We start from the raw sequence: 25,600 nt of genomic DNA, 5'->3' as shown, positions 1-25,600 counted from the left end.
TCTTTGTTGTTTAAATTAGTGATGCATGCAGTCTGTGACATAGACTTACGGAGCCAGATGTTCACTTGCACATGTACAATGTATTATTCAAATTGCACCACTTCCCAGATACAGTATATGCAATTTTAGCATACAATGAAGTTTTGGCAGATACAATTACCATATTTTCCACACTAAAAGGTGCACTGGATTATGAAGCGCACCTTCAATGAATGGTCTACAGTAGAACTGATTTTTTTCATATATTGGACACATTGGATTATCAGACGCAATCTAGAATGCATCCACTAGATGAAGCTACGCTCCTTCCTTTCAACTTGAGAAGCGTTCATGAGCTGTGTGTGCATCTCGAGTGGAACAGAAGAAGAAAAGGCACGGAGATGGACAAAGACGGACAGTAACTGTATTTACTGTTCAAACCATTAATCAAGTGTGCTTAAAAAAATAAAATAAAATAAACACCACAGCTCTCCTTTTTTCGAAGCTGCAACAAAAATGTATGAAATAAAACAGCGACACAGTTAACTGAACCAACAGCAAGTTCTAACATTGTAAGCATATCTCCAGCTCGGAGCTATTCTTGGGTTGACATATTACCGTAATGACCATACACAAGGAGCACCGGATTTTAAGGTGCGCTTTGAGCTTTTAAGAAAATGGAAGACTTTTCGGGGCGCCTTATAGTGCGGTAAATACCGTCAGCTAAAATGATGTATGAAGGACCAAGTTCTTCCCCTCATGAGTAAGTGGTGTTGGTTTCTCGTCCTCTTCTGCCTCAATTTTCTTTTTGAAAACATCCAACACATCCCAGGACTGAGGAATAACATTGTGATTGAAGCCCAGCTCGACCAGGCAAGACACAAGAACGACAACCGCCAGAGAGATGAACGCAATCAAAGTCCTGAAAGGAAAGTACTGCGTGATGACGCCATCATCTTCCCTCCAGCCCGGGTAGAGCAGCACAGGAGGGATGCCGAGCGCTGGGTCGCCGCTCAGCACACGCAGCAGCAGAGCGACCATGTAGCCACTGATGGCGCCATAGCAATTGGCAGATCTGAGGTGCACCACACAGACCAGCTGCGGGGTCACAACGCAGTAGAGTAGGTCAGTAGCGAGCATCCAGAGAGCAAGGATGCTACTCCTATTAAATGCAAGACTGGCCCCAGCCAGGCCCACCAGCAAAACACAAATCCTGGTGACCCACTGCAGCTCTCTGTCTGATGCCTGTGGGTAAACACACATGATGAAATTGCTCTGTCGAAGTGCAAAACCACTCACCGACATAAACACACACCTGCTTTCTCAAAGTCGTCTTGTATATGTTTTGCGTGAACATGGACGCCGATGACAGCAATGCCGAGTCCATGGAGGACATCACTGCTGCTGCTACAGAGCCGATGCCCAACACGGACACCCAGTTAGGTGTGATGTAGGACAGAGCCAATGGCAGGATATTCCCTGCTTCTCCACGCTCGTAAGGTGGGGGTAGACCATATTCTGTGTGGTTCCAGTCTGAGAGAGGAGGAGGAGGCATACAGATTAATTGAAAAGACATTAGAACTTGTAACACATTTCTTGAACAACTCTGTTGTGATCTGATATCACATTGACAGTCGGATGACAGGAGTTGTGGGGCCTTCTCCACAAATTCACCAATGTGGGTTTTGTTCCTGTGGAGTTTTGTTTGATTGAAATTGAATTCCAGTTCATCAAATCTTTTAAATAATGTTTGGAAGTAATTAATGACAAAAGTTGGATGAAAATGTCAATTATTCAGATAATTTATATGTCATTTATGTTCAGATGAAAAGGTATGGGTCCCAACATTGACCCCAGGAGGACACCATGTGTTACATCAAAAACACAGATTTGTATTATTCTAGTCTCACAAATTAATGCCTACTCAGCACTATCCTTCCAAGTTTTTCCTTCAAATGCCTCCTTAGCGTTGACCACACACATGGATTTGCATTTTGCAAAATGAGCAGCGATAACATTTGCAATCTGTGTCACAGACCGTTTTCCATCGACACAACACAAATTTAAAAGTGGTTTCACAATTACTCAGGATTATCTTTTTGAGAATTCGGACAATTGGACCTTTGATTTTGGTCATTGTCGACAGGTGTGGCCACACAGATTGAACTCTTTGTGGCCGAGCGCATCTTCCGTACCTGCTGAAGCAGCTGTAGCTCCAATGATCACTGATGGGATTCCCATAATAAAAGCAAAAGCTGCAGCAGCAAAGCAGCACACCTGAGCCTTGGATGAGGAGGCCGCCGCGAGGATCCTCTGGTGTAAGGATTGACATGAAAGTCCACCTAAAGCCTACAACATAGAGTACAAAGCATCGAAGTCACATCACTTCAACATGTTACGTCAATAAACAATGACAAATTTTTTTGAAAAATTATTTTGTGCATGCAAATACTTTGGGGTTTTTTTCTCCTTTCTTCCTTCCAAATTTTGCTGCTGTAAATTGCGAATTTCTCCACTGTGAGACAATAAAGGTTTTCTTATCTTACCAAAGGTTTTAAGCAAAAGTAAGAACCCTTTGGAATTATCGGGATTCCTTCATCAACTGACCATGGATTATTGGAGAACGACACAAGACAAAGTAAAATATCTGACCAACATGAGAAAGTCATCAGTCCATTTTCCTGCATCTTCAAGCTTCACCTCTCCTACCCAAGAGTGGACATTTGACTCATTGAGATGGATTGTTTGTGAAAGGTCAGTCACCGCAGGGCTGAGAAACATGAATGGGATACAGAGCCACTAAAACAGAAAAAAACAAAACACTTGTTTAGTTAAAAAAATAAATAAAATTACAGCCAAGACGGCATTGACACTCTCAGATGGAACGACTGCGCGCGCACACACACACACACACACACGGCAATTGCACAATTTTCTTGATAGCTCACCAGACTGACAAAAATGAAGGACAGTTGGATGACGTCAGTGTACGCAACTGCGTACAGGCCTCCGAGAACAGTGTAGATAATGGAGACAGCCGCAGAGATCAGGATGGAGAGTGTGGGTGATAAATCAAGGATGATGCTCATCGTGCCCCCTGGAATGGAAATCACATGCAATCTGCTCATTGTTGCCCCTGAATATTACAAGCAATATAACATGAAAAATAGCATGAAAAATCTGCAGATTTTTCATGCTATTTTTCCATGTTATATAAAGTGTGTGCAGATTTTTAATGCTATTTTTCATGTTATATTGCGTATAGTATAAATGTGTGTGTGTACACACACACACAAATAGGAACACTCAAAAATACAAATGCAATAAAATTCAATGACTAACCTAGACCAGCAAGGATGCAGGCAACCCAAAAAATATCACTGAGCAAAGCAGGAATTAATATTGCCGTGGTGAACAACCGGCCGTAGCGATGCTGAAATGGGTCCAACATGGTCACGTAGAGTTTGGACCTCATTGGTTTTGCAAATAAAATTCCTCCTTCAGAGACAAAAAAAATATCAATATATCAAGTTCGCAACAAAGGCACCACAAGCAATATTGTGGTCTTGTGAGGAGGAAGTAGATTAAAAGTGGCATGATAATACAAAGACAGTAAACGAGCAAGAAGAAAAAAATGGCGGGAACTGCAACAGAGACACTCAATGCTTAACTTTTTACCCAAGGGTGGGTATAAAATATAAGATGTTGCTTTGGACATGGATTCGTAATTCTTCTTGTCAAATATGTGATACAATATGGCATTTTTGAATTGCTGATTCATATTTCAACTCAGTGTCAGAGAAGTGAAAAGTAGCTAAAATGTTTTTATATATATATGATATATATATAAAATGATATATATATATTTTTTATATGTCATTTTATATATATCATATACATCATTACTCAACAATGGAAGACAACAGGGGGGGTTCAACACTCTACGCACAATACCCCATAATGGATAAACGTAAACAATTTCAAATATCGTTTACGTTTTGCAAAAAAATAAAAAAAATTAAAAACAGACACACATATCTATCTCTCTCTCACGATGTCAGGAGTGGCCAACCAGTCAGAGACGAAGAGCCAATTTTTCTACTGTGTAACTGCAAAGAGACACACGCACACACACACACACACACGACCATGCACTCGCGCACATATGCATTCACGCCACAACGAGCAACAGCCTGAGCGCCCAAACATGTAATGTAATGTAATGTAATGAAACACATAAATCTTTTTTTATTTTCACATTTCCTCCTCCCACGGCCGGCGGTCGACTTGGGACCAGTGTGCTGGCTCTTGGTCGATTGCGATCGACGTACAGTATTGGGCACCCCTGCCTAAGAAATGGAGGTAATTCGCTTAGCACTTAGCATTTAGCGCCGTTGTCTGCGCATGAGCGGTGATTCAGTCATCTGATTGGTTGCCCTCTCTGTCAATCAAGTAACGAGATTGATGATAGGTTGACGTTCTATGTATTTAGTGCTGTTGTTTTAATGGCAGCGCCATCCCCGAGGCGTTTTCGACAATTGTCGCGTGAAAGCCCGGGAGCCGCATTGAACCAGCCAAAGAGCCGCGGGTTGGCCATCCTTGCTCTTGAGCAGTGTTTACCAAATAGTGGGGCGCGCCCCCCCCCCTCAAGGGGGGCGCGTTTGACCTCGGGGAACATGCTTTTTAATTTTTTTTCTGTCCTAAAATAACGTGCAGTTGCACTTCCACTACGTTAGGGGGCAGTGGCGCTCTCATTGGCAGTTTGCGCAGGGAGCATTCCCAGGGAGGAAATATGACGAGGCGTATGTAGCGCTACTTATAACAATGTTACTTATAACAATTTTATAGACAAATGATACTATTTATAGTCGTGCAGGGGGTGGTGGGGGAGAGATGTTTTCCTCTTCCTTGGGGGGGGGGGGGGGGGGGGGGCATGACAGAAAATAATTGAGAAGCACTGCTCTTGAGAGAGAGAGAGAGATTTTCAGGGGTGTTCAAATTTACAAAGGCTGTGAATACTTACGTACCCTTTTTGTGGCCGGAAATACAGTTCCCCCAAATTTCCACAATGTCATTATTTGATGTTGTGTATCGAACTTTGAGGAATATTAAGTTCAATCGATTTTGGAATAATGCTGTGACAGGATAAAATGCAGAAAAAGTGAAGTGCTGCCAATACTTTCCAGATGCATTGATAACTGTTTTCCACAATGTGACATTCACCATTTTTTTCCCTTCCATGGCACCGAAGGGTTCACTGTACATGTCAGATACTCACCTAAAATAAAATTCACAAGATATGCAAAAGGTCCATAAGCCCAGACAAGACCACGAGTTGGCAAGTAAACAGCCTCAGCCGTGCCCATAATGTAACCTCCACCAACCCATGTTGCTGGAAGGAAACAAAGACGAGAAAGAACAGTCAACACTGTCTGAAATTCACCCCCCTAAAATAGTCAAGTCAAGTCAACAGTATTTATAGAGCACTTTCAAACAGCCATCGCTGCACACAAAGTGCTGTACATGGAGCAATTTAACACGCACAATAAACAGTAAGACAAATCGGTAATAGAGGCGGTAGAAAGCACCAAACAGTAAAACCAAGAACAAATCTAAGTCATGCTGAGTCGAATGCCAAAGAATACAAGTAAGTTTTGAAGATGGGCAGCGAGGAGGCTTGCCGAATGTTCAGTGGGAGGTCATTCCAGAGAGAGGGACCAGCAACAGAAAAGGCTCGATTCCCTCTGAGCCTCAGTTTAGTTCTTGGTACTTCTAATAAAGTCTGGTCCACAGACCTGAGGCGTCGGGCAGGTGTGTAGGGGCGGATAAATAAAATTAAATAAATAAAATAATGAAATCATACCTGTCATTGTGAACACGCAAACCACAATGTTCATATCGCGTCCTCCGACGATGGCGACTTCGCTCTTTCTGCCCGAGCATTTCTTCTCCACTTGCTTTGACTTGCGCGAGGCCAAGATCCCGGTCAGCAGGATGACCACGTAAAAGACCCCCACAGCTACAAGTCCGGCCACATGCACTGCCATGCTTGCCAAACACTCACTGCCAATGGACACAACGAACGAAATGTTTACAGGTTGACACAATGGGTGTGACAGTTTCAAGACGTCAATTTTACATAGTCAAATCTCACAATTTAAATGATTAGTGTTTGACTTCCCACAGCAGCACTTTGAAGCAACAAAATGTACAATAGCAGTACTCCCCCCCTACAATTTTCAGCAACATGTCTGGGGAGGTAAATCCTCCTTTTGGTTGCCATCCAGCCCCGTTCCGTGTGACAGCACATTTGTACACCAAAAGGCTTCCATCCCTCAGGGCTGGCGCTTGAGGTCGAGGGGCAAAATAGTCGTCGAGTTTGTTATGTGTTCGTAAACACCTGTCCTGTTTACATTTGCTCTCATCGCGCGCAACTAAAGTTTTTTGGGGGGTTTTCTTGTGATAGCGGTAGCGATTCTCAAAGTGTGAAAAGAAAAAAAAGTTGTGCACGATGCCTATTGAATCCTAACAGTCGTGTTGAAAATGGATGGATGGATGTTGGATAAGCTAGCAAGATCAAGGCAACCACGTACGTATGTCAATTTGAAATTCATTAGAATTGACTCAACCCACGGATTAGGGATTAAGTGTTAGGGTTAGGGGGCGCGGTTGGGGGTTCTGAGTTAGGGTTATAATATTGAGGAAAAATCTCCCACAAATGTGATAAAAATTACATCTGAATGATTACTTTAGGCATTTGATGAGGCCTGAGAGCAAGGCTAGAATTTTGACATCAGTATACAGACCTGACAGGAACCCGCGGTTGAGTCTGGCTCGGAGGAACTGCAGCCTTGGTAAAATGGAGTTGAGGAGATATCCGGCACAACTCTCTGCTTGTCCTGCAAGTCAGTCATATGCTTGCTTGAGACTCCAGACAAGGACTTTAGCATTCAATTTTACTAAATACATCCGCACCACCACTCAAAAACCAAAACCAAAACCCCCCCCCCAAAAAAAAAAGACTGCTTAAAATTGTTGACTTTTCTACTGGAAAGTTATTTTTTCTGTTTCACATTCGATTGGACGATATGTTTTTAATTTAAAAAAAATTTTGGTTCAGGGTGAAATGATCCATTTTCAAAATGCAATGCTATTTATCAAAGAACATTTTGCACTTGTATGTTAGATTGATGGAATACAATTTGATTAAAGGACATGAATTTCACATAGTAATGTTTGATATGTATGTGTATATATATATATATATATATATATACACACACACACATACATTACATATAAATACAATATATACATACATATAATTGCACGGAAAGTTTCACTGCATTTCTTGATATTATTTTGCAATGTGACAGTGCTATTAAGAGGTTGATGAGGTCACTTAAGTCCCTTGTGAAGAGCTCGGTCCAAACATCACCACCCGTCGCTACCCAAGCAGAATCAACAGATGGAATATGCGTTTTGTTTGCAATAGTTTTTGTGGAAGCTACATTTCCTTTGACTTTAAACTTCAACGAGTGGAGCTAAACAGCTCGACGCCTCTTTTGTTTCTCTCCTGACAGCTCCCACATTTCTGCTTTTTGTGAAGTGAGGTGGGTTGCCGCATTGTTCATATAATCAAGGTTTTGCTTTTTAGTCGAACCAAAACAAAAAAAGTAATGTCCTGAATGACGTCTTCTCAAAAAAACGACTCGTTGACTCTTGTCTCAAAGCCCCTGAATATTGTACAATGAAGAAATCAACTCACAAGTGCAATCACATTTTGCCGTCAACTGAAGAGATGTTTGGCCTGCCATTTTGGTTTTTCATGTTTGTCTTTCAATACAGAAGAGAACAGGCAAAAATAACCACCTGGTTCAATAGAGTACTCCTAGAACCTGGTACTCATTTAACCACACTGCAGCATCTGAGTTTACTTTCCAATTATTCGATCCATCCATCCGTTTTCACAACCGCTTAATTATTCCAGCTGTCTTTGGGCAAACAATTATTATAAATGGAAACAAATAAAAATTTCCGATTCATATTTGCAGTGCAATTAAATTGTTCAAGTGCATCAATAATGTTTTAGCAAACTAAAATTCAAGTCCTAATATCTAAATAATAAATCAATAAACTGTTCAAATACTGTGTTTCTGAACGATGTCTTCGATATCTTGTTGGACTCCCGGTGTGGCACAAGTCAAAAAAGAGTTTCTGTTGTGACTGGTTGTTATTGATGTACGACTTGGTATGAAGTTACTGTTGTACTACTGTCCTTTGGTCCGTTTATAATGTCACCTTTTAATTCTGTCACACAGAATCAGGAAATAAGTTACTCAGTGTCACGTTTGCCAGTACGTCAGCATTCTTCCGTGTCCTCTGCATCTCTGGAGTTACTTTGTATTTTCATCGATAAAGACTTTTGCTTTTCAACTTCTGTGTCATGTCTACTTTACCCCACGCGTGGTCGTACATTCTGACCAGTCAAGGCCAAGCAGACTCCATCAAGCCTCACACGTCACCTATTGCTCCGTCCCTCAGTCTCGAATCAGGGGGTGATCGTTTCACCGGTCGCTGCTTCGACTTTTCACCATCAACCCCTCGTGTCATTCCTCCTCGATGGGTCACCCAGGGCGTCACAAGCCATACTTTGCCCTCAGCCTCATGCCGGCCACCCCAAGGCTCTTTGTGAAGCGCACTTTTCCTCCATGTCTCTCTCACCTGTCCCGTCCACTTGCCCTAGTTTTTCACGTGTCCCTTCTATTTTTACCGCTACGTTTTCTTTTCAGTTTCTCACTTTTCTGACTGCGAAGATGGCGCCGATTTGGTTTTCTTGGTCACCAGTTACAAATCAAGCCCTTGTCAGTTTTTGTGACGATCCCTCAGTGTCTACCCCAGAAGTGAAAAAGTCTGCAGGAAAGGCCAAGAAAAGCATTTTTCAAAGGAGAATGCAACAGCCTGGTGAAGTTAATGAATCACAGGCGTTACACAGTTATTGCAAGTAAGGGTTACGCCACCAAATATTAAATGTCATTCACTTTTTAGCTCACTTGGAAAGTTTGTGCCTTCAAAGAAAATGTTCTTTGTCCCGAGTTGTTGAAGACATCGAGTTGTAAACACCCCGAATTAAAAGCTGGCCTTTTTTTTTGGATCAGAAACCCAAAAGTCTTCAATATGCTGTCCAACAATAACAAAGGTTTACCGGGACAATAGTTGTGGAGAGAACTGTTGTACAGCGCCTTCCAATATTCTTGTATATCTCCTCCTGCTGCCCCAAACAAGTCATTTCAGTTATTTGGATACTCCAGGCCTAGAAGAATGTTCGAGCAATGCCGTGAACAATGTGTCACATCCATCCATCCATTTTCTGATCCGCTTGATCCTCACTAGGGTCGCGAGGCGTGCTGGAGCCGATCCCAGCTGCCTTAGGGCAATAGGCGATGGACAAACGGAACCGGTTGCCATCTAATCGCAGGGCACACCGAGACAAACAATCATCTGCGCGAACACTCACACCTAGGGGCAATTTCGAATGTTCAATCAGCCTGCCATGCAGGTTTTTGGAATGTTGGAGAAAACCGGCGTGCCTGGAGAAAAGCCAAGCAGGCACGGAGAGAACATGCAAACTCCACACAGGAAGGCCGGAGCTGGAATCAAGCCCGGTACCTCTGCACTGTGAGATCGATGCGCTAACCACTCGATCACCGAGCCGCCCCATGTGTAACATGTACAGTGTTCTAAATAATATTACGGTACATTTTTGGAACACTTAATACCGTCAAACATTTTTAACACTAAAAATGGTAGAAAAAGCCAGTAGGATACTGGCCAACACTTGACACTTTAAGTTTCCAAGTAGCACAGCGGCACCACCAACAGTGGAGTCTCGTCCCCGAACAGTTTTTACTGAGTGCGAAGAGCTTCTGAAGAGGTCAGAGAATATGAATGAAATGACATCTCCAGCACGGGTGTTAGATTCAAGGCTCGTGGGCCACATGTGGCCTGCCACACCATTTTAAGCGGCCCACGAAAGTTAATCAAAGATGGCAACTTTCATGATGCTTGCTAAAATCTGTTTCAAAATTTCAAATGTTCACATGTTGTAATCAAGCATTTTCTTGTGACCAAAGCCCTCGCTAAACAGAGACATTCGTTGAATACAACTTTATTCTTGACTTCTTTAAATAGTTTCAGGCATAAATGCGCTCCAAAGGAAATGGTAAATACTGTATGTGGCCCACAAAGAATTTTCCCGTGGAAGAAAGGCCAAGGTTTTTAGCAGAGCGCATGAATCCAAAGAGTCTTTTCAACAATCAATTTTAAGGCAACTCCCAAACTATCAAGATTCCAATTGTAATTTTGAAGTCCATATATTAACCCTAAGCCGTTTGTGCTTGACACCCATTCATGAAAAACTTTCTAGCACAGAGACGTCAAACTTATTTTTAGCGCGGGCCACTTTGGAGTCAAGTCTCCCCTCAGAGGGCCATTATGACAGTGAAACCCAATGTTTCATCGTCACATCGTATTATTACCTGTACACAACAAATCAAATTGATGGATTACTAGCTTTGAAATCAGTCAACTATTTGTTTGTTCAATTGTTGTCCAAGTGAGTGTAACCATGGTAAAAATATATATATGTGTGGCAACACCTCAACTTTATTACACATGACAATTTGACATTCAAGTCCAGATTTGAGCATCAATCATGGAAGTTGACACACCATTTGTTTTCGTGGGCCACAAAAAATGACATGCGAGCCAGATCTGGCCCCCAGGCCTTGAGTTTGACACCGGTGTCTTCGGTCATTAATCAGTTATCTTGCACGTTATAATACGTGCTCCATTCATTGTTTTGAAACATGTCCAAATGTACTCGCAAGAGCGTTCAAACGTATTTGTCGGCTCATTGCATTTTCCCCACAGTGCCACGGGGTATTGACTTGCGCATGCATTACGGGGAAGAAAATTGCCAAACGGAAATCATACAACCGGCGGTAAAGGTTGCCGTCAAGCTGAAGGAGTCCGATTAGGCCAATCAAATACTTCTGACAACTATTGCACGTCGAGATTTATCATAATCTCATACCGCAGCACAGCCACGACACTCGTGAGGAGGATGAGCGGCTTGGATGACGGATAGAGGAACGGAGAGGCGACTTGGAGCAATTTTACACCTGCAAAGCTGCAACAAATATAGTCAAGTCCGCAGCCATCGAACCAAAACAATGTCTGCGAAAGGAAGGGAAAGTCGTTTGACGGCCAAGCCTGAGGGGTAAATTTTAGTGCTGATTATTATTATTTTTTAAACATACAGATCAATTACATAAGTACCAACGTCCAGGCTATTCTGCAAACGTTCCGGAATTATCCGGAGAGGGGTAGATCCCACAAACGTTCGACAAGGATAAGAAGATGGAACAAAAAAAAACCCCGTTTATTAACAAAACGCAAAACCCACAAAGTACAAATAAGGACGGCGGACAACACACCAGAATGAAACAAGAGAAACAAAAGGCGCTTGCAAAAAAAAAAGGGCAAGGAAAATACAAATGGAAATTGCTCGTCTCGAAAGAAGATGATCATATCACAACAAATACCAACCGACGAGAACTGAACAAACTAAATGACTACTTTCAAGAAAACGGAGAGCAAGAAACAAGTAACGATGAAAACGAAACAGAACCTGGAGCGTCGAGAAAAGTGGACACGAACAAAGGCTTGAGTTCTTAACCTGGGTTTGGTGAATCGGTCTCAAGGGTTCGACGGAGCCTCTGCCAAGGAGGTTCAGACAATACCTTCCTCGACATGTCAATCAGTAACGACACGCCTGCTTGTCCATCGCTGGCTGCAGATGATCACATTACATTGCTTGTCCAATCAGTGCTGTGGGAAATTTTGTTCTCTCAGTAGTCAACGCGTGACTGTCGTGATAGTACGTCGTAAAATTGAAAAACGGAGACTTGAAATTGTATTTACTTTTTTCAGTTTTTAATAAATGCGTTTTTTTTTTAATGTCTTGAACTTGTAAAAAGTCATACTTTCGTTTTTCGCTAAGAAAGGGTTCGGTGAATGTGCAAATGTACTGGTTGGGTTCGGTCCCTCAAACAGGGTGAATTAAGAACCACCGCCTGAAATAGTCCGTCGATCATGATGAGTAACAGGTGCGCAGCTGGAAAGACTGAAACACCTGGTGGAGACGAACAGAAACTGAATCATGACAGATTCAAAGGTCCCTTGGAAGCACACCGTTCACTGAGGTCCTTGCCAAAACATCAGGGATGATTAACTTTTATCTCTATGTTTGTGAGAATATAAAATTGATGGAGTGCTTGCATGAGCAAGAATTTGTCCAAGACTCTTTTTACCACATTTGAAGTCCAAGGATATATGACTGATGTGCCCCGTGAGTGACTGGCAACCAGATCAGAGTGCACTCGGTCTGAAGTCTGAAGTCAGCTGGGGTAAGCTCCAGCACGCCACCCCACTCACCCAGTCCAGTTCAGGACAAGCAGTGTTGAAAATGGATGGGTGGATAGATAATTGACTCAGGCAGGCGAGACACAAAGTTCAACCCTTTATTGAATGCTATACCGTTGCAGTTCGGAACAACATAGTTCTGTCTCTCAGTCTTTGCGCATTTTTCGCAATTCTCTTCAACCAAATGTATTTTTTACAAATAAATCTCTGAATTGTTGTTGACAGCAGTGATGCAGGCAGGCTGTGATGTAGACTTACGGAGCCAGATGTTCACTTGCACATGTACAATGTTTTAAACAAAATGTATTACTGTATTCAGAATGCACCACTTCACAGATATCTGCAATTTTAGCACGCAATGAAGTTTTGGCAGATGCTATCAAGCTACAATGCTGTATTCAGGACAAAGTTCTTTCCATCATGAGAAAGTGGTGTTGGTGTCTCGTCCTCCTCTGCCTCAATTTTCCTTTTGAAAACGTCCAACACATCCCAGGACTGAGGAATGACATTGTGATTGAAGCCCAACTGGACCAGGCAAGACGCAAGAACGACAACCGCCAGAGAGATGAACGCAATCAAAGTCCTGAAGGGAAAGTACTGCATGATGACGCCATCATCTTCCCTCCAGCCCGGGTAGAGCAGCACAGGAGGGATGCCGAGCGCTGGGTCGCCGCTCAGCACACGCAGCAGCAGAGCGACCATGTAGCCACTGATGGCGCCATAGCAATTGGCAGATCGGAGGTGCACCACACAGACCAGCTGCGGGGTCACAACGCAGTAGAGTAGGTCAGTAGCGAGCATCCAGAGAGCAAGTATGCTGCTCCTATTAAATGCCAGACCGGCCCCAGCCAGGCCCACCAGCAAAACACAAATCCTGGTGACCCACTGTAGCTCTCTGTCTGATGCCTGTGGGTAAACACACATGATGAAATTGCTCTGTCAAAGTGTAAAACCACTCACCGACATAAACACACACCTGCTTTCTCAAAGTCGTCTTGTATATGTTTTGCGTGAACATGGACGCCGATGACAGCAAGGCCGAGTCCATGGAGGACATCACTGCTGCTGCTACAGAGCCGATGCCCAACACGGACACCCAGTTAGGTGTGATGTAGGACAGAGCCAATGGCAGGATATTCCCTGCCTCTCCACGCTCATAAGGTGGGGGTAGACCATATTCTGTCTGGTTCCAGTCTTAGAGAGGAAGAGGCATATAGCATAATTGAAAAGACATTAGAACTTGTTCCACATTTCTTTTACAACTCTGTTGTCATCACATTGACAGTCGGGTGACACGAGTCGTGGGTCACTCTCCACAAATTCACCGATTTGGGTTTTGTTCATGTGGAATTTTGTTTTATTAAAATTGAATTCCAGTTTATCCATCCATCCATTTTCCGAACCGCTTGATCCTCACTAGGGTGGCGGGGGGTGCTGGAGCCTATCCCAGCCATCTCCGGGCAGTAGGCGGGGGACACCCTGAATCAGTTGCCAGCCAATCGCAGGGCACACAGAGACGAACAACCATCCACGCCCACACTCACACCTAGGGACAATTTAGAGCGTCCAATCAGCCTGACATGCATGTTTTTTGGAATGTGGGAGGAAACCGGAGCACCCGGAGAAAACCCACGCAGGCCCGGGGAGAACATGCAAACTCCACACAGGGAGGCCGGAGCTGGAATCGAACCCGGTACCTCTGCACTGCGAAGCCGACGTGCTAACCACTGGATGCCCAATTCCAGTTTATCAAACCTTTTAAATAATTTTGGAAGTGATTAATGACAAAAGCTGTGCTAACATTTCAATGATTCAGATCATTTACATGTCCTTGATGTACAGATGAAAAAGTCTTGGTCCCAACATTGACCCCGGGAGGACACCATGTGTTACATCAAAAACACGGGCTCGTATTCTTCTCGTTTCACAAATTAGTGCCTACTCAGCACTATCCTTCCAAGTTTTTCCTTCAAATGCCAAACTTAGCGGTGACAATATGATAGCATGTCCGATCTGTGTGACGGAGCTTTTTCCAAGAGAGGGATGTCATTTTTACACACACAACAGAAATTTACAAGGAGGTTAACGATCACCCAGGATTATCTTTTTGAGAATTCAACAATTGGACCTTTGGTTTGGTTCATTGTCGCCAGGTGTGGCGACACAGATTGAACTCTTTGTGGCCGAGCGCATCTTCCGTACCTGCTGAAGCAGCTGTAGCTCCAATGATCACTGATGGGATTCCCATAATAAAAGCAAAAGCTGCAGCAGCAAAGCAGGACACCTGAGCCTTGGATGAGGAGGCCGCCGCGAGGATCCTCTGGTGTAAGGATTGACATGAGAGTCCACCTAAAGCCTACAGCATAGAGTACAAAGTCACATCACTTCAACATGCAACAACGTCGATAAACAATGACAATTTTTTTGTCATTATTTTGTGCATGCAAATACTTCATGGTTTTTTTTTACTTTTGGCCCTCCAAATTTTACTGCTGTAGATTGCGAATTTCTCCATTGTCAGACAATGAAGGTTTTCTTATCTTATCCAAGGTTTGAAGCAAAAGTAAGGGAACCCTTTGGAATTATCGGGATTCCTTCATCAATTGACCATGGATTATTGGAGAACGACACAAGACAAAGTAAAATATCTGACCACCATGAGAAAGTCATCAGTCCATTTTCCTGCATCTTCAAACTTCACCTCTCCTATCCAAGAGTGGACGTTTGACTCGTTGAGATGGATTGTTTGTGAAAGGTCAGTCACCGCAGGGCTGAGAAACATGAATGGGATACAGAGCCACTAAAACAAAAACAAAGCACTAGTTTAGTGAAAAATAATTACAGCCAAGACGGCATCGACACTCTCAGATGGAACAACTGCGCGCGCACACACACACACGGCAATTGCACAATTTTATTGATAGCTCACCAGACTGACAAATATGAAGGACAGTTGGATGACATCAGTGTACGCAACTGCGTACAGGCCTCCGAGAACAGTGTAGATAATGGAGACAGCTGCAGAGATCAGGATGGAGAGTATTGGCGATAGATCAAGGATGATGCTCATTGTTGCCCCTGGATATTATACGCAATATAACAAGAAAAATAGCATTAAAAAAAATCTACACACACAAATATATCGATCTATCTATCTATACACACACACACACACACAAATTGGAACACCCAAAAATACAAATGCAATAAAATCCAATGACTAACCTAGACCAGCAAGGGTGCAGGCAACCCAAAAAATATTACTGATCAAAGCAGGAATTAATATTGCCGTCGTGAACAACCGGCCGTAGCGATGCTGAAATGGGTCCAACATGGTCACGTAGCGTTTGGACCTCATTGGTTTTGCAAAGAAAATTCCTCCTTCAAAGACAAAAAAAAAAACCATACCACGGGTGTGAAAGCTCATTCTGTCAATTTCAGGCATACCACTGTCAGAGTTTTTTTACCTGGACAAAGTTAAACAAATGACTCGACACACAGGTAAGGTTGTCTTTCTTATCGGCCGAAGCGGATCTCGAAAGGCGAACAACGGCAGCCATCTCGTTACCTCTCCGTCCCACGTCCGAGACGCACAATTTTCCCGTGGGACGCACAGTTCCAAATAATGTGCGTTTTTGGGACGTCAAAAAAAATAATAATAAAACGACGGTAAATATTTTTTCCAGCAACGGTCGCAGTTTGATAATCACGACCATTGTTGTTTTGATCTCGCGTTCAGTAATCTCGCGTGACAAGATTTCGGTTCTCGCGAGACGAGATTGGCGATATCGGCCTTCACGTCGCGGAAAGCAGACGATTGCCAAATTGTGTCACGTTAAACAAGTGTTGCGAACAAGTGTTGCCAAAGTTTATTGCGGAGACATCACAGAGGAAGAAGCTAAAGTTGGATCCTTTTTTGCGATAATAATCTTGTATACCTGAATTATTTACATTTTTGCAGCATTTGTTTATAATAAATAAACCTATTATCAATGGATATTGTTGTTGTTTGTGTTATTATCATATGCGATTGAATAAGTAGACCATTTCAGAATTCGAAATTTGGGACTCTCTAAATGCTTATCTATAAATACATATAGATATATATCTATATGTATATAGATAGATACATATATATGTATCTATCTATCTATATATATATAGATAGATCCATATAGATATATCTACATATATATATACATATATACGTGTGTGTGTGTGTGTATATATATATATAGGGCGGCCCGGTAGTCCAGTGGTTAGCACGTCGGCTTCACAGTGCAGAGGTACCGGGTTCGATTCCAGCTCCGGCCTCCCTGTGTGGAGTTTGCATGTTCTCCCCGGGCCTGCGTGGGTTTTCTCCGGGTGCTCCGGTTTCCTCCCACATTCCAAAAACATGCATGGCAGGCTGATTGGATGCTCTAAATTGTCCCTAGGTGTGAGTGTGGGCGTGGATGGTTGTTCATCTCTGTGTGCCCTGCGATTGGCTGGCAACTGATTCAGGGTGTCCCCCGCCTACTGCCCGGAGATGGCTGGGATAGGCTCCAGCACCCCCCGCGACCCTAGTGAGGATCAAGCGGTTCGGAAAATGGATGGATGGATATATATATATACACATATATATATATATATATATAGATAGATCGATATAGATATATCTACATATATACGTGTGTGTGTTTGTGTGTGTGTGTATATATATATATATATATATATATATACACACACGCACACACACACACACAAAGAGAGAGAGACATTGTCACGGGTGTTCAACTTGATTTCAAAGGCTGTGAAAACTTATGTATCTTTTTTTGTCCGGAAATACCCCCAAATTTCCACATTATTTGATGTTGTGTGTAGAACTTTGAGGAATATTAAGTTAAATCGATTTTGGAAGAATGCTGTGACAGGACAAAATGCAGAAAAAGTGAAGTGCTGCCAATACTTTCCAGATGCACTGGTAACTGTTTTCCACAATGTGACATTCACTTTTTTTCCCCCTTCCATGGCACTGAAGGGTTCACTGTACGTTTCAGAAACTTACCTAAAATAAAATTCACAAGATATGCAAAAGGCCCAGAAACCCAGACAAGACCACGAGTTGGCAAGTAAACAGCCTCAGCCGTGCCCATAATGTAACCTCCACCAACCCATGTTGCTGGAAGGAAACAAAGACGAGAAAGAACAGTCAACACCGTCCGAAATTCACCCCCCAAAAATAAATAATTAAAATAATGAAATCATACCTGTCATTGTGAACACACAAACCACAATGTTCATATCGCGCCCTCCGACGATGGCGACTTCGCTTTTTCTGCCCGAGCATTTCTTCTCCACTTGCTTTGACTTGCGCGAGGCCAAGATCCCGGTCAGCAGGATGACCACGTAAAAGACCCCCACAGCTACAAGTCCGGCCACATGCACTGCCATGCTTGCCAAACACCCGCTGCCAATGGGCACAATAAACGAAATGTTTACAGGTTGACACAAAGGGTGTGACAGTTTCAAGATGTCAAATTTAGAGAATCAAATATCACAATTTAAATGATTAATTTGTGTTTGACTTCCCACAGCAGCACCTTGAAGCAACATAATGTACAATAGCAGTACTCCCTCCCTAGCCCCCCCCCCCCCCCCCTACAATTTTCAGCAACATGTCTGGGGAGGTAAATCCTCCTTTTGGTTGCCATCCAGCCCCGTTCCGTGTGACAGCACATTTGTACACCAAAAGGCTTCCATCCCTCAGGGCTGGCGCTTGAGGTCGAGGGGCAAAATAGTCGCCGAGTTTGTCATGTGTTCGTAAACACCTGTCCTGTTTACATTTGCTCTCAACGCACAACTAAAGTTTTTTGGGGGGGTTTCTTGTGATAGCGGTAGCGATTCTCAACTAGAGTCAAAAGAAAAAAAAGTTGTGCACAATGCCTATCGAACACATCTGACAGACGTGTTGAAAATGAATGGATTGATGTTGGATAAGCTAGCAAGATCAAGGCAACCACGTACGTATGTCAATTTGAAATTCATTAGAATTGACTCAACCCACGGATTAGGGATTAAGTGTTAGGGTTAGGGGGCGCGGTTGGGGGTTCTGAGTTAGGGTTATAATATTGAGGAAAAATCTCCCAAAAATGTGATAAATATTACATCTGAATGATTGCTTTAGGCATTTGATGAGGCCTGAGAGCAAGGCTAGAATTTTGACATCAGTATACAGACCTGACAGGAACCCGCGGTTGAGTCTGGTTCGGAGGAACTGCAGCCTTGGTAAAATGGAGTTGAGGAGATATCCGGCACAACTCTCTGCTTGTCCTGCAAGTCAGTCATATGCTTGCTTCAGACTCCAGACAAGGACTTTAGCATTCAATTTTACTAAATACATCCGCACCACCACCCAAAAACCAAAACCAAAAAAAAAAAGAAAAAAAAGACTGCTTAAAATTGTTGACTTTTCTACTGGAAGGTTTTTTTTCTGTTTCACATTTGATTGGACTTTTGTTGTTTTTGTTTTTAAGTAAAAAAAAATTTGGTTCAGGGTGAAATGATCCATTTTCAAAATTCAGTGCTATTCATCAAATAGCATTTAGCTCTTATATTTTAGATTGGTGCAATACAATTTAATTAAAGGACTCAAATTTCATACAGTCATATTATTTATATATATAGAGAGAGATATACCTGACCTGTATTTCAAGAATATAGATATATGTGCACGCAAAGTTACACTGCATTTCTTGATATTATTTTCAATGTGACATTGCTATTAAGAGGTTGATGAGGTCACTTCAGTCCCTTCTGGAGAGCTAGGTCCAAACCTCAGCGCCCGTAGCTGTCCAAGCAGAATCAACAGATGGAATATGCGTTTTGTTTGCAATTGTTTTTGTGGAAGCTGTTTACTTCGACTTTAAACTGTGAGGGACTATAACCAGCTCGAAGCCTCTTTTCTTTCTCTCCTGACAGCTCCCACATTCCTACTTTTTGTCAAGTAAGGTGGGTTGCCGCATTGCTCATATAATCAAGGTTTGCTTTTCAGCTGAGCCAAAACAACAACAACAAAAAAGGGAATAAACCGAATGATGTCTTGTTTCTCAAAAAAAACGACCCGTTGGCTCTTGTCTCAAAGCCCCTCAATCTTGTACAATGAAGAAATCAACTCACAAGTGCAATCACATTTCGCTCTCAACTGAAGAGATGTTTAGCCTGCCATTTTGGGGTTTTTTTCATTACAGAAGAGAACAAGCAATACAGTCGCAACCACCTGGTACAATAAAGAGTACTCTTCGAACCTGGTACTCATTTAACCACGTTTCAGCATCTGAGTTGACTTACCAATTATGATATCCTTCCATCCATCCATTTTCTGATCCGCTTGATCATCACAAGGACCGGAGCCTATCCCAGCTGTCTTCGGGCAGTAGGCGGGGAACACCCTGAACCGGTTGCCAGACAATCGCAGGGCATACATTTATGATAAATGGAACCAAATAAATACTTCCAATAAATATTTGCAGTGTAATTTAGTTGTTCAAGTGAATCAATTGTGTTGAAGCAAATGTCGGGGGAAGAGCCGGCCTTTCTCTTCCTCCGCGTGTTCGTTAATTTCGGATAATGAGGATGCTGGTTATCCAAATACAGGCTGGAGACGATGAACAGCACCTCTGAAGGGTTTCTTTTCTTTTCTGCAGTTTACAAATTGATTCAGGCTCCTGAGAGCTTCAGATTTCGTCAAGAGGCCCATAAAAAACACAGACACACATTTATATCGAGATAATATGTTCCTGAGGGGCGGGCAGTCCTTCCCCTTATGTAAAAGTCAGAAACAAAGAAAGGTCAGTGCAGTTCGATCTTGGCATGATGACAAAGTCCAGACTTCCCCTACTGTGCATTAATCCCGAGATAAGAGTTCCTTCTTAGGGGAACTTGACAGCCATCAGGGACTTTCCCAAGGTGGGGACACGAAAGAAGACACTTGGGGGGCTGTTAATCACTCAAGGGGGAAGAAGATATAAACTTACTCACAGAGCAAACAGACTCCGTCAGAATCCGTCGATCCGCACACGTGACCTCCTGCTCCTAACCATCCTTCAGTCTCGAATCAGGGGGTGATGGTTTCTCCGGTCGCTGCTTCGCCTTTTCACCGGCAACCCCTCGTGTCATTCCTCCTCGATGGGTCACCCAGGGCGTCACAAGCCATACTTTGCCCTCAGCCTCATGCCGACCACCCCAAGGCTCTCATGTAAGCGCACTTTTCCTCCATGTCTCTCTCACCTGTGCTGTCGACTTGCCCTAGTTGTTCACGTTTCCCTTATATTTTTACCGCTGTTTTATTTTTACTTTCTCACTTTTCTGATTGTGAAGATAGCACCAATTTGGTTTGCTTGGTTTAGTCCCCAGTTGCAAATCAAGCCCTTGTCAGTTTTTGGCACGATCCCTCAGCGAAATGAAAGAGGCTGCAGTACAGGCCAAGAAAAGCATTTTTAAAAGAAGAATGCAACCGTCTGGTGAAGTTAATGAATCACGGGCGTTATACAGTTATTGCAAGTAAGGGTTACGCCACCAAATATTAAACGTCATTCACTTTTTAGCTCACTTGGAAAGTTTGTGCCTTCAAAGAAAAGTTTTCTGTCCTGAGTTGTTGAAGACATCTAGTTCTAAACACCACAAATTAAAAGCTGGACTTTTGAACTACTGTTTGACATTCATCTTGTGATCAGAAACCCCAAAGTCTTCAGTATACTGTCCAACAAAAATAAAGGTTTACCAGTGCAGTACTTATGGAGAGAATTGTGGGACAGAGCCTTCCGATGTTCTTGTGTCTCCCTCTGCTGTCCCAGCCAAGTCATTGCCATTATCTGGATACTCCAGGCCCAGAAGAATGTTAGAGCAATGCCGTGAACAATGTGTAACATCCATCCATCCATTTTCTGATATACTTTATCCTCACGAGGGTCACGGTGGGTGCTGGGGCCTATCCCAGCAGTCTTCGGGCAGTAGGCGGGGGACACCATGAACCGGTTGCCAGACAATCGCAGGGCACACAGAGACAAACAACCATCTGCGCGAACACTCACACCGAGGGGCAATTTTGAATGTTCAATCAGCCTGTCGTGCATGTATTTGGAATGTGGGAGGAAACCGGAGTACCTGGAGAAAACCCACGCAGGCACGGGGAGAACATGCAAACTCCACACAGAGAGGCCGGAGGTGGAATCGAACCTCCGCATTGTGAGGTCGACGAGCTAACCACTCGATCATTGGGCCGCCCATGTGTAATATGTACAGTGTTTTAAATAATATTACATTTTTGGAACACCGGGAGGAGACCTCGAGGACGACCCAGGACACGCTGGAGAGACTATATCACCCAGCTGGCCTGGGAACGCCTCGGGATCCCCCGGGGAGAGCTGGAAGAAGTAGCTAGGGAGAGGGAAGTCTGGGCTTACCTGCGAAAGCTACAGCCCCCGCGACCCGGCGGTAGAAGATGGATGGATGGATGGATGGAACACTATTAACACCGTCAAACATTTTTGTGGTGAGGAGGCTCCAATGGTGGGGAAAGTTATCGGTCCGGCTTGGCAGACCCAAACGTATTGTGAGGGTTTGTTGGGAGCAACTGGTGGAATCCCCTGACAGAAGGAGTTTCAACTCCCACCTCCGGCAGAGCTTTTCCCATGTCCCAGGGGAGGCGGTGGACATTGAGTCCAAGTGGACCATGTTCCGTGCCTCTATTGTTGAGGCGGCCAATCTGAGTTGTGGCCGTAAGGTGGTTAGTGCCTGTTGTGGCGGCAACCCCCGTACTCGCTGATGAACACCAGCAGTAAGGGATGCCGTCAAGCTGAAGAAGGAGTTTTTAATGGCCTGTGGGATCCCAGAGGAAGCTGATGGGTATCGACTGGCTAAGCGGAACGCAGCTTTGGTGGTCGCCGAGGCAAAAACTTGGGCGGAGGAAGAGTTCGGTGAGGCCATGGAAGCCGACTTCCGGACGGCTTCGAGGAAATTCTGGTCCACCATCCGGCATCTCAGGAGGGGGAAGCAGTGCACCACTAACACTGTGTACAGTGCGGATGGGGCGCCGCGGACCTCGACTCGGGACGTTGTGAGTCGGTGGGCAGAGAACTTTGAAGACCACAACTCCACCAACATGCCTTCCTTGGAGGAAGCAGAGTCTGAGGACTCTGAGGTGGACTCTCCTATCTCGGTGGTTGACGTCACCGATGTGGTTATAAAGCTCCCCTGCAAGGCCGCAGGGGAGGATGAGATCCACCCAGAGTTCCTCAAGGTTCTGGATGTTGTGGGGCTGTCCTGGTTGATACGCCTCTGCAACATCACATGGTCATCGGGGAGAGTGCCACTGTGGTGGTCCCTCTTTTTAAAAAGGGGGGCCTGGAGGGTGTGTTCCGACCACAGAGGGATCACACTCCTCAGGCTCCCTGGTAAGGTCTGTTCAGGGGTGCTGGAGAGGAGGGTCCGTCAGGAGGTCGAGTATCAGAATGAGGAGGAGCAGTGTGGTTTTTGTCACAGCCGTGGAACAGTGGACCAGCGCTGCACCCTTAGCAGGGTCCTCGAGGGTGCGTGGGAACTCGCCCAACCAGTATACATGTGCTTTGTGGACTTGGAGAAGGCATTTGACCGTGTGCCCCGGGGAGTTCTGTGGGGGTGCTTCGGGGGTATGGGGTACCGAACCCCCTGATACGGGTTGCTCGGTCCCTGTACCACCGATGTCAGAGTTTGGTTCGCATTGCCGCAGTAGGTCGGAATAGTTTCCAGTGAGGGTTGGACTCTGCCGTGATGCAGAATTTGTATCGTTCTGTCGTGGTAAAGAAGGAACTGAGCCAAAGGGCGAAGCTCCCAATTTACCGGTCGATCTACGTGCCAACCCTCATCTAAGGTCACGATCTATGGGTCGTGACCGAAACAACAAGATCCCGGATACAAGCGGCCGAAATCATACAACCGGCGGTAAAGGATGCCGTCAAGCTGAAGGAGTCCTATCAAGTCGATCAGATACTTCTCACAGCTATGCACGTCGATATTTATCATAATCTCAACCTCCAGCGCAGCCACGACACTCGTGAGGAGGATAAACGGCTTGGATTGGAGAAGTGATTTTTCACCTGCAAAGCTGCAACAAGATAGGCAAGTCCGGAGACCTCCAACCAAAACAGTGTCTGCGAAAAGAGGGAAAAGTCGTTTGACGGCCAAGACTGAGGGGTAAATTTTAGTGCCGATATTTTTTTTTAAACATACAGATCAATTACATAAGTACCAACATCCAGGTCATTCTGCAACCGTTACCGGAATTGTCTGGAGATGGGTGGATCCCACAACCATTAGCCAAGGACAAGAAGATGGAACAAAAAAAAACATTTATTAACAAAATGCAAGACCCAAAAAAGTACAGATAATGACGTTGTTCAATACACCAGGAAGAAACAAGAGAAACAAAAGGTGCTTGCAAAAGGCAAGGAAAATACAAACGGAAATTGCTCGTCTCGAAAGGAGAAGAGATTCAAATCACGACAAACACCAACCGAGTTAACCTTCCAAACTAAATGACTACTTTCAAGAAAACGGGGAGCAAGAAGCAAGGAACAATGAAAGCGGAACAGAACGTGGAGCATTGAGAAAAGTGAACATGAGCAATCTCGAATTGGAAGTCCTGAAATAGTCTGTTGAGGATGATGGGTAACAGGTGCGCAGCCGGAAAGACTGAATCACCTCTGTCACCTGCTGGAGACTAACAGAAACTGAATCATGACACATTCAAAGGTCCCTTGGAAGGACACCGTTCACTGAGGTCCTTGCCAAAACATCAAGGATGATTAACTTTTATTGTGAGAATATAAAATTGATGGAGTGCTTGCATGTGAGAACATAAAATTGATGAAGCACCTGCATGAGCAAGAATTTTTCCTTGACCCTTTTTTGTAAGTGTAAGCTTATGTTATATTAATGATAATTATCATTTTATATTTCAGCATCATATTATTTCATGTTAAGAATACCTAAATTATATTCTGTTGTTTAATAATTGCTTAGACATGTTTTTATGTTGATAGGTTCTGATTGGCTGTTGAAGTCAGAGAAGCAGGAAGTGATTTTAGTTACGAGAGTTGTTTGGGTGCTCGAACGTGCTGCGACGCAGACATCTTCTCCCCCCCCCCCCCTTTTAATAAAACTGGATTTAAAGGATTCCATCTCTCCTTTTGCTGTTCGTAAAGTAGAGCTATCCACTAAAAACAACGAACCCCTCAACTTACATAAGCAGCGTTGAAAATGGATGGGCGGAGAGGTAATTAATTCAGGCAGGAAAGAGAAAAAGTTCAAATCTATATTTAAAGTACTGACCCATCCGAAGTGCCTCTCGTCTGACATTGTTTTATTAAGACATTGTTTTATTATTAAGGCCAACTGGAACGCTCATCAAACACCTATTTGGAACATTCCACAGCTCAACAGGGCTAACTGGGAATGGGTGGGTGCCATGATTGGTTATAAAAGCTTTTTGCTCAGTTGCAGCCATAAAATTCCAAGTTAATGATTATTTATGAGTTTATGTTGGTTTGTTTTTTCTTCTTTCTACCCACAATCTTGCTGCTGTAGACTGTAAATTTCCCTAGTGTGGGACAAATAAAGGATATCTTAATTTGCTGTCAGCATGTAGGTTTGTCAGTTTGAACATGAAATTACTTTTTATGTGGACAATTTGCTGTCAGCATGTAGGTTTGTCAGTTTGAACATGAAATAACTTATGTAGACAATTAAAAATATCGGCGGTACATGAATTGCAAATCATTGCTCTTATTTGTTGAACAAAATGTCCCAACTTCATTGGAATTGGGTTCGTACATGAGCCGCCCTGCTGCTACACCAAATGAGGGCCAACTACATGGCAATGAGACCGACCCGATTAGGTGCCAAAACCTCTCACCATTTGAACAAAATAGGTGGAAGTGAAGGATGGCATTTGAGTCTTTAAATCTTGAAATGGTCTCACCCCACCTTACCTCTCTGGACTCATCCATCCTTGTGGCCCGGCTCGGTGCCTCAGGTAATTTGGACCAGACACTACCGGAGGTACTCAGGACAAAGCGGATGCGCCGACGGAATAACGGGGGTGTCAAACTCAGGTCCT

At 43.8% G+C, this 25,600-nt stretch overlaps 2 protein-coding genes across 6 annotated transcripts; both read right to left on the bottom strand.

Annotated features, from left to right (window-relative positions):
* Nucleotides 1-393: 393 nt before the first annotated feature.
* On the bottom strand, nt 394-11,859 carry LOC147206530 (high-affinity choline transporter 1-like). 4 transcript variants are annotated; one of them, XM_086109293.1, is made up of 11 exons: nt 11,720-11,859; nt 6,786-6,878; nt 5,843-6,042; nt 5,258-5,371; nt 5,007-5,114; nt 3,322-3,477; nt 2,928-3,076; nt 2,632-2,778; nt 2,175-2,328; nt 1,295-1,512; nt 394-1,224 (listed from the first exon to the last, which is right to left on the bottom strand). In XM_086109293.1, the coding sequence occupies exons 3-11, from the start codon at nt 6,024-6,026 to the stop codon at nt 703-705; spliced, it is 1,752 nt and encodes a 583-aa protein (XP_085965419.1). In that variant the 5' UTR covers nt 6,027-6,042; nt 6,786-6,878; nt 11,720-11,859; the 3' UTR covers nt 394-702. The 4 variants fall into 4 exon arrangements, with proteins under 4 accessions (XP_085965419.1, XP_085965421.1, XP_085965420.1 ...); XM_086109295.1 differs by having other exon boundaries at nt 11,672-11,736; XM_086109294.1 differs by lacking the exon at nt 11,720-11,859 and adding an exon at nt 11,075-11,472.
* Nucleotides 11,860-12,549: 690 nt separating this feature from the next.
* LOC147206529 (high affinity choline transporter 1-like) lies at nt 12,550-17,905 on the bottom strand. Of its 2 annotated transcripts, XM_086108993.1 has the most exons (8): nt 17,715-17,905; nt 17,513-17,626; nt 15,691-15,846; nt 15,395-15,543; nt 15,119-15,265; nt 14,668-14,821; nt 13,442-13,659; nt 12,550-13,371 (listed from the first exon to the last, which is right to left on the bottom strand). In XM_086108993.1, exons 1-8 carry the CDS (start codon nt 17,896-17,898, stop codon nt 12,850-12,852), a joined length of 1,644 nt encoding a protein of 547 aa, XP_085965119.1. In that variant the 5' UTR covers nt 17,899-17,905; the 3' UTR covers nt 12,550-12,849. The 2 variants fall into 2 exon arrangements, with proteins under 2 accessions (XP_085965119.1, XP_085965118.1); XM_086108992.1 differs by lacking the exons at nt 17,513-17,626; nt 17,715-17,905 and adding an exon at nt 15,933-16,195.
* Nucleotides 17,906-25,600: the final 7,695 nt, after the last annotated feature.

The sequence above is a fragment of the Hippocampus guttulatus genome, chromosome 4 (genome assembly GCF_054856545.1).
Source record: "Hippocampus guttulatus isolate MCC_2025c chromosome 4, RoL_Hgut_1.0, whole genome shotgun sequence".
Taxonomy (NCBI): Eukaryota; Metazoa; Chordata; class Actinopteri; order Syngnathiformes; family Syngnathidae; genus Hippocampus; species Hippocampus guttulatus.
The sequence above is the reverse complement of the archived record's forward strand: the minus strand, read 5'-3'. Positions and strand labels throughout refer to the sequence as shown.